Genomic DNA, 11,840 nt, shown 5'->3' on the forward strand with positions numbered 1-11,840 from the left:
GTCACTGTGCCCATTTTCGGATGCATCCGAGCTGCCTGGAGCTGACTCTGGCGGTGGGGGTTTGTAGAGTAAACAGGCTACTATAAAGAAGGTTGTCCCGAGCACCTGCAGCCATGGAGACACCCTGTTACTCTCTGCTCTCTCCCAAAACCAGGTGCCCACCCCACATCTCCAGTGAGCTTTGCTGACCAAGCTTTGGGGAGGAGGGGATGTTGGCCAGCCTGGGCAGCAGAGCCGCACACAGAGTCAGATGGGGTCAAAAATCTGAATTTAGCCAGCCCCATAGCAATGGGAATTTGGAAAAGTTCAGCCTCACACAGACACCCGGAGCACAGTGCTGCATGAGCTAACACTGCCTCAGCCTTTTGCTGGAAGGCTTTTGAAAACCTCTTTATCACAGCAGCTGCTAAACACTACTATCTAAGGCAAGTGCTTGTTTGGGAGCAGTTAAAATGATGTTTTTCTGCTAATAAATAAAACCCACAGCTCTAAGCTCTCTTATTTTCTAGCAGTGGGGAATGGTTATTTACAGCCTGCCCACAAAGCCATCCCTCACTCTCACTAACACACTGCACTTAGATATTTAACTCCATTTCTAGCAAAAATCATTTTGGCTGCTGTTGGGAGGAGGTATTTCATATGGTGCAATAGAAGCTGTAAGCCCAGAAAATAATGGGAATTTAACAGAATGATGGTGTCTGGAGCACCATTACCTGATGAGAGGCAAACAGGGCTTTTGCCTTCCCTGAGAAATTTATTGTGTGAAAATTTAATTTAGTCTGGGGGTGGGCCAGATCAGGAAAACCCAATTTAGCAAAATTTCTTCCCAGAGCAAAACATCACATCCTAAAGACCTGGTTGCTTTATCAGGGAGTTAAGCAGCAGCATCACCTTGTAGACCAGTCCAGCGACGAGGGTGTATCGGCTCATGGCTGAGTTCTGGTACACGTAGCAGGAACCCTGCTCACCACACTGGTCCTGCCAGAGCAGGCAGGATTTATCAATCATGGATCCAAAGGCGATGGGGCCAGGGATGCCTCCTGTGGGCAGAGAGAGGGGACCTTCAGTATGGGCAGCACCAAGCCTTGCAAGACTTTGACTTGCACCAGCCTTGCAAGTCACAAGGTGCTTGCGGAAAAGCACCAGGCTCTGCTGATACCACGATTAAGAGAACTCGTCCTGCAGAATCCAGAGCCACCAGGTATCAAAAATACACTGAATTTCAAGATCTGAGAATCCAGCAGGTCTTTTGGCCGTCCTAACCTGCATGTTGCACAAGAGCCAAAAGACACTCACAGGAGCTTCAACACCTCTGCTCCTTTTCCTTAAAATAAGGGCACATTGGGAGGACATTGAACCTCTGTGACTGTTACAGAACCCTCCATTCAGTTTGCAAATCACATGCAAAGGGAATTAGGTTGTCCTGGATGACAGCAAACAAAAGAAAGCATCCTCCTTTCAGCAGTGTGTGACCTACTCCCTTCTTTTCCAACACAGTGTGTTGTATTCTTGGGTGACAGCTTGGCACATGCCTCCCAGAACCACCAGACCATTCTGGTGCGCAAACTCCCTCTGCTCCGTACCTAGTGTTCGTACCACAATCCACTGGATCCCGAGTGCAAAGGACCTTTGTCTGTCGGAGACACACCTGGGGGAAAAAGGGGTTTGTTTAAAAATGCTGCCGGGCTGCACCTCCCTGCCTCACAACTCCAAATCCTTGAGTCCAGCACATCTGGGACCTCCATCGCCTCTGAAGATTTAGGATCACCCCAGTGCAATGTCCCCCCACCACTGCAGTAAATGTCTGTATCCCACGTCAGAGGATAAAGCTTCCAATGCTGAAATTTGCTTTCCTAGCTAGACTGGGATGGGAATTAGTCCTGATGTCTCTAGGCTACCACTAACTCACTGGTTCCAATCACACCTTTCCCACACTTGATCCAGCAGGATAAATCAGAGGAGGATATTGAGGCTTCTTGCAGCACTGGCAGAGGAGGAGGCCATCCTGTGCTTACCGGAGCAAGGGCCTTTTTGCACAGGAGGAGGTGCATTTCCCTGGCTCTGCCTCGCTACGGCCAGACAGGAGGGCTTTGTCAACACAGCCACACTCGTGGTAGACCTGGGAAACAAAGGCTGGTGGGGGCTCTGCTGAGGAGAGCATGGTGACAGTCAAAGCTTTAAAAATAAAGAAATTAGGGGGACAGAAAGCAGCTGGTTAGAATCCCAGAATGAAGTGGAAATCAAGCTGCATTCTCAACACACCTCTGTTTCCAAACAGGTCCATTAAGTAAGGGAAATTAACTCTGCCAGGCAGCCCTTGAATGCTAAATATCATCTCTACCCTTCCTAAGCCTGTGCCTGCCTCCATGACCAACATGCTGGAAGGATGAGGAGGTGCATCATGTTCATTCAAGACCCAAAATTAGCACTAGGACAGAAATCAGGTGCTTACCAAGCTCCCTGCGTGCCTGGGTGATTTTCCACAGATTTCAGCACAGTTTGACCCAGAATGAGGCAAAGATGATTGGATACCACAGAAGCAAAGCAGGGTGACCTCAGGGTACCTTCTGCCTTCATCCCACGTGGTACCTGAGAGCATCCACCCTGCCCTGGATGATTTTACACTGATTTGCAGCAAACCTTTCGCAGAGCCAGCCAAGTCACTCTGAAGATGTGCCACCACCCTGTTCATCCACAGTGCTTTCAGACCTACCTTCTTGCCATTCCTGACGTTCTCAGACACTGTCTTGCACCCAGCGTGGCAGGGGGAGTAGTACATGATGCCATCAGTGCCACAGACAGGGCTGTAGGTCTCCTGCAAACAGCCACACTGGGCATTGCAGGCTGCTGTCAGGTTGAGATGCCCACCTGGCAAAGCACTGAGGGAAACACAGGAGCAGTGGGTGAGCAGCACTTTACAGGAGGCAATGGGAAGAGGAAGGGACAGTGGGAGTTGTGATGGATCCCCAAGGAACATGAAGCCAGGCTTGGAAAGGCTTTCATCCCACCAAATTTTAACCATGCCCTGGAGCTGTCTCTTCCCACAGCCACCAAGGGAGTTTAAGTGACCGGCTCTTAGGGTGACACTTCCATCTGGAGAAGAGATTCCCACTTTTGGTCCAGTTTATCCCACTGGATAGAGATGGGGGCTGCTGCAAAGGCAGCTGAAGAGTGGAGTATCTCCCATTCTGGTGCTGCTGATCTTCCCTCCCCTAGTACCTCAGGAGTCTCTTCCATAAACTTCATCTCAGTGCAAAACTTAGGACATCTATTGTCTGTGTCTCAACCTCAACATCTGCCTGTAGGACTGACCAGACACCAACTTTCACCCCCAACACATCCACACATGACTGCCACCAGCATTGTGTGTTTGGAGCTATCCTTTTATTCTGACCAGAGCCCCTTGGGACAGACAGAGTGGTTGTTGTTACCTTCCATTGTACATCTGGGTTACTCCTGCCATGGGCATGTTAGGGCAGTGGATAAAAAAAATGAATATGGCCAGCAGACTTGACACTGTGCAAAGCAAACACAACTTGATGATTCCTGAACAGCGCAGTTTAAATTTATTCACGAGGAATCCTCCCAGGAATGTGCCTCCCCCTCCGGCTGGCACGACAAGATAACCTGAAAAAGAAGGGAAAAAAACCCCCACAAGTGAGTTTAGAAATGTCAGCAAGGAGTTTCCAGGTTTGAATACATTAATTGCAGCGTGTTTTGCATATAGATGACCCCTTGTTTTCTGTGTAGCTTCTTGGTGGGAGTTCAGCAGATGCTGCTGTAGTAGGTGGTCCTCTGTAACAGCTCAGGTAATGGGGCATGAGCCTGGTGAGGCAGCTTTTCCTACCCAGAGATCTTAAAACTGCCTCTTTGAGGAGCACATCATGAGTGCTGATGCTTGTTGGACAACATTCCTTGGTCTGCATTACGGCATTTACATGAGGATCCTCCCAGTTTCTAGATGCTGACAAAGTACCTCCCTCAGCTCCAACATCTCTCATCACAGGAAATGTTTTGCCAGTGTTTCCTGGTGATGCACTAAGAGGAACTACAATTATTTTGCCTTCCTCTAGAGGGTAACAGATGGCTACAGAAGTGACACATTTTCTCCTCCTGATGTCAGTAGATGCAGCTCTGGAAATGCACTGGGTGTAGGTGTGCTGATAGGAAACGATCCTATCTAAGAGCTGAAGAGGATAGCCAGTCCATAATTAAACTGTAAAGCATTTGCCCCCACTCTAAATGAGCTAAAAGTGCTCTTCTATTTGTTGGCAAAATTGGAAAACATTGTAAAACCATGGTTTCCTTACCAAAAAAGGTGGCAGCTTCAGAGGCACTTAAACTAAACTGAGACTCCAGGAATTTGGGTCCAAACGTGGACATCCCAGCAATCAGGGTTGCTTCAGTTGCTCCTGCTAAGCAGAGGAAGATGAAGGTGGGGTTCTTCAGAAGCAGCAGGACTGATCTGGGAAAGATAAATATATTGGAATTGAATTACTGATTTCGGGCACATTTTGATTTGTCCCCCTGTCTTCAAAGTCAGAAGGATCACATGTAAGACGAGGCAGCATCCCATCATCCTGCAACTCTTTGAAAGGAAAAATACCAAAAGGCAGCTAATTGGGAAAGAGCTTTTCCAGTCAATGACAGGAAGAGTGTATGTGTGTGGGGTGATGTAATTCACACTAAGGGCACCCACGGCTTCTGCACGGATGATTACAGCAGTAATTTTCCAACATTTAGGGTCAGGCTGAGTATTTCCTCTTCTGAAATGGGGCAATACTGAAAGGACATTACTCCTCACCAAATCTCCATCATTTCAAGGTTTTATTAGTCCCTGTTGGAAGGTATCTCAGGACTCCTGACTCAACCAAGAGCAAAGCTGTGCTGCATCCTCACACACACACACACACACACACACACGTTACTCGTGCCCCCACGCTCTCAGAACAATAACAACCACTGATAACCCTGGATGTTTTGTAACTCAGGGGAAATACCAAGCAAGCCTTTCTATATGGAAGAAACACCTCCAAGACACCTGAGAAGCAGAAAGCAATCTTTCTGCCACTATCTAAGCATGGCTTTACTTGAAGCTTAATGTATAAATTGAGTAACTCCATTTTATTTCGACCCACTGGGATTTAGGAGAGAGCTGCAAATATGCCTGAAAAATTGCCATGTGTCATTTGTATGCAGATCCAGCAACAATTCCATCCCTGAGATGCAGAAAGGCCCTCAGGCACAGGGAATGGTCTCAATTATCTCTCACTATCTCGGATATTGGACTAAGAGGACTGATCTGTAACGAGCTTCAAATTCTGCCCCATGACTTTCGCCAAGCCAAGCCCAGATTTGTGCCATGGGTTATCCCGTTCCTGGGATGGGCACAAATCCTGCAACAGGGACGCCAAGGGATGCTCACTGAGCAGAAAAGCACAGCCATCACCTCCTGCTCTGGTGGAAATGTGAGATCAGAGCAAAGCTGCCTTGGTACAAGTGAGTGAGAGATGTCCTCAGAGTCAGAGTCAGATTTATGCAACTTTACTCACATGAAGTGGAGAATTTCATTACATCAAAAGAACAAAGGAGCTTAAAGACAGAAATACCACACATTCCTACACTTTGATTACAGGAGGCCTTTACACTGCCTAGCTCTGGGGATTAGTTTAATGTACTATTTTATTTTCCAGATCTTTTTGACTGTGCTTAATTTGGAAGCACAACGCCTAATATTTTAGTCAGAAAATGCTTGCAGATCTTGTGGTTGAGGCAGAAAACAGACAATGCCTTCACCTTTTTACAGAGAAGAGCTGCTCCCTGGCACTAGTGTGACTTTGTGCCCTTTGCCCAAAGGTTACAGGCTGGACTTGCAAGTAGGAAAATGCAAAGGAACTCCTTTCAGCACTAAGAATAAGGACTTATTCACTTCACTTAATCTGTCTGAAGACAGAAGATGTAATTGTGAGGAGCTATGGCACATAAAACCTCGCCAAAGACAACACAAACCTTTTTATCACATCAGTAGGACTTTAAACACACCAGAAATAACCTAACTCTTGAACAGCCTCGGTAGTGCTCAGTTCTTGCAGCCAAAGGGATTTCAGGAGGCCCAGCACTGCACAGAGAAGAATCCCACTGCCTAAAAAAGCTGACCCTCCAAGTCTTCACTGATATGGGCACATATAGGAACTCTTTCATCACATAATGGTTCTCTGGGTAGGCTGGGACCACTGTATGATCAGAGCCTGCTCCACTGGCAAGCCCAGGACACCCCAGACTGTACCAGAGTACAGACACAAGCTAATGAATCATTAATAAATGGACATTTATACAATTTTACAGCACAGGAATGGGGGCTTTTCCAGCACAAAGGGACACCCACTGTCACCACCACCAAGGGAATGGGGGGCAGCATGTGCATCCCACAGGAACATAAACCAACCTCCCTTCCCAAAGCAGGGAAGCTGCAGAAAAGCCACAAAATGAAACTAAGTCCCACTCTGCACCTAATCCAAGAATGATCAGTGAAATATTGACCACAGCTTCTCGTGCTGTAGATCAGGGCTTGCCAGGCCAGGGATTGATCCTCACAAATGCTTCCTCTGAAGCTTCCTGGGATAAAGCTTCCTCTCCCGGTACAGCTCTACATGCCAGCTCTGCATGCCCTTCCTTTGAGTGCCTCTGCTCTGACAGGAGGGGTCACCCCATGAGAGCAATCATATGGAACCAGAGAAAGGAAAATGCTGTTTTATCAGGCCTTTTCAACCCAAGAGTTAAGACAGAAGTCTCTCCAGGGTAGACGATTAAGCTGTATGGGCTGCATTCCTGTAAGCTCCTGCTCTCAGGCAGCCCTGTGAATATGGCAATTCATTAACCTCACTTAGAAAGGACCTGATGGCATGGAAAAGTATTTTATTTCATCGGTATTTCTGCTTATCTTTGTGAGACTGTTACTGTCTGTACTGTGAGAAAATGTGCACACGATCCCTGACTGAAACAAAAGGAACAGTGAGTGTCCTTTGGCCTCACCCTCCAGCCTGGACCACATGTCCCCAAGAGCTGCCTGCACAGATGGGATCTCCACTTTAATGCAAGCTTCCAGAGTAGAAAGCCCTGAAGGCACTTCCCTTTTATTAATCAAAACCAGGGACCACAAAAGTCTGTTGGGTTCTTGCTTTTAAACAAAAACCACACTGAGGTCTGGGCTGGTCTGGATCATCTGACAGAAGATAGTTATTTGTTATTCAGGAACGAGGTGGGAAAGAAGATGCTCCTGGAGGAGGATTGTCTCTGTTCCTGCTGTCAGACAGCACAAGCAGTGGGAGCTTTGCTCCAGACAAGCAAGAGAAACATCAGCCACTGGATTTCATCCCTCTCTGCTGCCCCGTTTGTGTTTGTTTTAGTCACAGCCATATCGTTATTTAAATGCAGGTTTTGAATTCAATTTCCGTGTGGAGAACAAGCCATGACCTCGGAAAATGGCACCCAGTCAAGAATGCCATTTAATAACAGCACTGAAATCTGTTCAATGTAATATTCTTCAAAAAACTGCCTTAACCCCTGGTAAACTTCCTATGAAGTCTCCAAGAATTTCAGATGGGTGTGAGTCGTTGTGTTGACACAACACAGCTCGACCAGTGCTGAAAATTCCTGTTCTGAGCACCTGCTTCCATCCTCCTCTGCCAGCACAACAGAGACCACAACTAAAGTTCAGAAATAATTGTTGGCAGCAGCCTAGGGTTTGGCAAAATCATCTGCCTTTGCAGGGAGCAGCCGTCACACATGGATAAAATCTCCTCCCTAAAAACGGTCCTGGGAGAAATAATAAAAAAAAATAAGGAAGATCCCCTTATTGACTGCAAGCTCCAAAAGGAATTAATACCCAGGTATCTCTGCAACATCCAGAGCCTCCATGCCAGCTAACCCCAAGCAATAAATAAAGCAGCACCTCTCCCCCTGCCCTCCATTTAAATACAACTCAACACAACAACAAAAAAAATCGTAAAATATTCCAAAAATCCATAACAAAAATATGTGGTTAAAAGATCACATTTTATTTTGGCCGCTGCTTTGTTCCCATCACAGAGCCAAGCAGCAGCTCAGGATTAAGCAAGTTGCTGTGTCACTGCCTTGCTGGAGAGATAAGAAGGTAGTAACACACAAAAGGTGGCTGGAAGATGTGAAGGCAAAAGAAAACACCCAGGAAACTAAGAATAAAAGAGAAAAGGAACTGGAAGTTACAGTGTGGTAGATCTTGTTCCCTGGATTTGGAACGGAGCTGGGAGAATCATAGGGCCTGTTTCATCTTGTTCCTCATTAAAAATGACAAAACAGGGATCTAACACAAGTGAAAATAGAGGAAAGGAAAAAAGCCCCGAGGGGCTGGGGAGGAGGAGCCATTGGAAAGCACGAAACTGGGCCAGGTGAGGCCAGGCAGAAGCAGACAGGCAGAAATAATGCTGCTGGGCACAGGGAGGGAGCTGGCAATGCCAGGGCACCTCCCATCACCTAAAGCTTGGCATCAAGCCACTCCTGGTGAAACTCAGCGTGTGGCACAGGACTGCAGGTGGACATGAGCTTCTGAAAACCCAGATGAGACCAGCCACTTGTCCCCTGCTCCCACATGTGATCCCCAGCACCAGTTCTAGCTCAGCCTCTTTGCCAAGAGCTCCCAGACCTTTGTAAGACCAGGCACTTTCACACATCCTCTGCAAGAAAGTGTCATTGCTTGAAGATGGGCAAAACCTTTGAGCTGGCAGGGCTGAAAGGAAGCTCAGCTTGGGCTCATTACTCTCTCCCCTCTGGAGAGGGCTCCCTAACTTCTGCGTGGGGTGGTTTTCTCACCGAGGCAGATCTTTCACTGTTTTCCCAAAGTCCGGATCCGACGCTTTTTTGTGGCTCCCATCCTTTAGCTGATGAGCCTCTGACACCCTCATAACGATGTAGCGCTGGGATCCTGAAAATGAGAGGCAAACAGGATCGAGGAGCATGTCAGACACGGGATGTGGATGCTACTGAAGCAGTGGATTTGCAGGGGGAAAACGCAACGTGACATCCTCCCTCCGCCAACAGCTGCAAGCGAGAAGCCGTAACAGCGGCAGATGGAAAGCCAAGGGGGTGAAATCCATTTAGGAATTACACGGGAAGCTGTTCCTTTGCCCCCGAGTCCCCAGCTACACCCGCGCATGAGGATGCCAGCCCCAGGGCGAGCGGGAGCACCGCGCAGCCCCAGCCCCAATTGCCGAGCCAGTACCTGGGAGGCGCTGGGGGTAGCCCAGGATGGGGATGGAGATGAGCAGGGAGGCAGCTCCGGCCCCCAGGAAGCCGATCCACCATGCCCCCACCCACAGCGTGTTCTCAGGGGCGATGTCGATCCTGCAAGGAGCGAAGGCAAAGGGACACAAGGCAGAGAGGCGGTGGTTGGAGACGGAGCGGGGCAGCTCCGCATGCCTCTGGCTGAGGCTGGAGGGGCCAGGGGACACACGGCGGGGGTGACAGCGAAGGAAACGGAGTGATCTGATGGGCATGCCACGTCCACCATCCCTCCTGCCACAGCACAGCACTGCCTTCCTCACCAGAGAGCACAACACTTCACAAGCCCAGGAAATCACACCATTTCATTCTCATTTAATCTCTGGCTTGCACATTCACTTCACCCCTTTTCGGTCGTGCTTTGAGGGTTGCCAAGATCCTTGTTCCAGCCCAGAAACACCCTTTGCAAGAAAACTGGTGGAAATAACCCATTTCTTCCCCTGGAAACCCATTCCCCATTTTTAATCCATTCATCTGGTCTAGTAAAAGGTGTCCCTGCCTCTGGCAGAGGGGTTGGAACTAGATGATCAGTAAGGTCCCTTCCAACCCAAAGCATTCTATGATTCTATGATCTACCAAAGAGCCTGTAAGGAATCAAGAATAAATGACAAATGCTACAAAGCAAGGAGGGACTAAGCATCCTGGTGGGATGACTGGGAGGTCGAGCAGCACTGCTGGGAGCACTGCCTCATCAGGGAACTCATTCAAAAAATTCACCTGCTGCTCGTAGCCTCATTAGCACAGGCAGTGCAGCGTGAGGAAGGATTTAAGCTGACAGGTTTGTCAGCAATTTCCCTCCAGCAGCAGCACTAATGCTAACCACCCTTCCAGCCTCCCCCGCCCTGCAGACACACCACCCAACACCCCAGGCACATTTCCACCCAGCCACCAGCTCATTGCTCCAGATCATTGTTATTATTTTTTCTACCCCAAAGGAAACACAGAGCAGAAAGGGAAAGGAACGAGATTTTTTTTTTAACGACTTACTCTCTGCCAATTTCAGTATAAATATTTAGAAACATTCCTCCTACCAGATAACCCGCTGCAGGCCCAAGGATTGCAGCAGTGTAGAAAACAGCTGAAAGGGAAAATAAGGCGTGTTAGACAACCAGCAGCACGTCAGCCAGGGATCCCCATCTCGATTCCCTCCTGGATGCAGGATGCTCAGCCTCTGGCTGCCTCACATCCTGTCCCCTAAACCACCAAGGCACAAATCCAGATTGTTCCAACAAGTTTTCCTCTCACGCCTGTGTTCCAGGGAAGCTTTTGCATCCAGCCTGGGAAGTTTTATAGTATGGGGCAGGCAAAATCGGTTCAGTAGAAAACCGTATTCAGCAAGGATGCAGCTGATCCCACTGCCACATCCTGACTGCCACAGCAATGAGCAGCAGCATTCTCTCCCCACAGACATCACGCAATGTCTACACTAAACACAGCACCCCAGCACTTATTTCAGTTTGCAGTTCAAACCACAACACACGGAAAGATCATCAACTTGCTGATGATCTCCTTGTGACCTCCTTCCCACACTTCACAGCCTTCTGATACAGCGTGCGCAGACTGAAACATCTTGAAATTGCTAAAAGATCACCCTTTTGTCACTTTCACCAATAGGACTGTAAGTGTTTGGCAGCTGCTGAGTGACCAGTGATCCAGAGGAGTGAGGTGAGCATCTTCTCTTGGCTGTGCTTTGCACCAGCAGTAGCTGAGCAGCCCAGAGACCATCCCTGCTGTGCTGAGGCCTACAGGGGTGATGATATAAAGATTTAGATTAAATATAAATGATGGTGATAAAACACTGGCACAGGCTGCCCAAACAGGTGGTGGATGTTCCATCCCTTGAAACATTCAAGGTCAGACTGGACAGGGCTCTGAGCTACCTGATCGAGTTGAAGGTGTCCCTTCTCATTGGACTAGATGACCTTTAAAGGTCCTTTTGCACCCAAATCATGCTGTGATTCTATGTCTCCTTGCACGGATGGGGTATGGCCTCATGGCTGTCTGCCAGAGATGCTAATGCCACACGGGCTGGCCCCATGCCAGGAGCAGGAGGCACTCCCCATCTTCAAGGCATGAGCTGCAGGAGGAAAAACACCCAACCGAGCTCACAGTTTTCCTCCTGGTAAATACTTAAAACCTCCCCAACAGCGGCCACTTCCCTCTGATTTCCCCCTCGTCCCTCAACAAGACCAAAAGGCTGAGCAGTGTTGGGAGAGGTGCTCCCAGTGTGGGCTGGACAAGGCAGAGGGACCATCATCTGTCCCTGCCATCACCCTGCCCATGGGTTGGAGCTCTCCTTCAGCCCCACTCACCAATGTACACAGGGGAATAGTTGGTCTTGACGTTTTCATCTAAGTAGGTGACGCCGAGCGTGTAGAGCGGCGTGGCTCCCATCCCGTGCAGGAACTGCCCCAGCATGAAGACAAACCTGTAGCCAGAGAGGCGGGAGGCAGCCTGGGAGCAGGGCAGGCTCTGGTTGCCCCCGCAGATGCCCACCTCGGCTGCCGAGCGCGCCTCGTACTGTC

The 11,840-nt window shown here is 48.8% G+C and overlaps 1 protein-coding gene across 1 annotated transcript in view; it reads right to left on the minus strand.

The window, feature by feature from the left end:
• Nucleotides 1-11,840, minus strand: part of SLCO4A1 (solute carrier organic anion transporter family member 4A1) — a 15,763-nt gene that overhangs the window by 2,749 nt on the left and 1,174 nt on the right. The window contains 11 exon segments of the mRNA XM_017734366.1: nt 15-105; nt 892-1,040; nt 1,584-1,678; nt 1,986-2,119; nt 2,714-2,879; nt 3,432-3,627; nt 4,311-4,465; nt 8,848-8,959; nt 9,257-9,378; nt 10,303-10,393; nt 11,628-11,840. The exon segment at nt 11,628-11,840 is cut by the window's right edge and continues 20 nt beyond it. Coding sequence (XP_017589855.1) covers nt 15-105; nt 892-1,040; nt 1,584-1,678; nt 1,986-2,119; nt 2,714-2,879; nt 3,432-3,627; nt 4,311-4,465; nt 8,848-8,959; nt 9,257-9,378; nt 10,303-10,393; nt 11,628-11,840 — 1,524 coding nt within the window.

This window comes from Corvus brachyrhynchos, unplaced genomic scaffold (genome assembly GCF_000691975.1).
Source record: "Corvus brachyrhynchos isolate BGI_N302 unplaced genomic scaffold, ASM69197v1 scaffold10, whole genome shotgun sequence".
NCBI classification, from domain to species: domain Eukaryota; kingdom Metazoa; phylum Chordata; class Aves; order Passeriformes; family Corvidae; genus Corvus; species Corvus brachyrhynchos.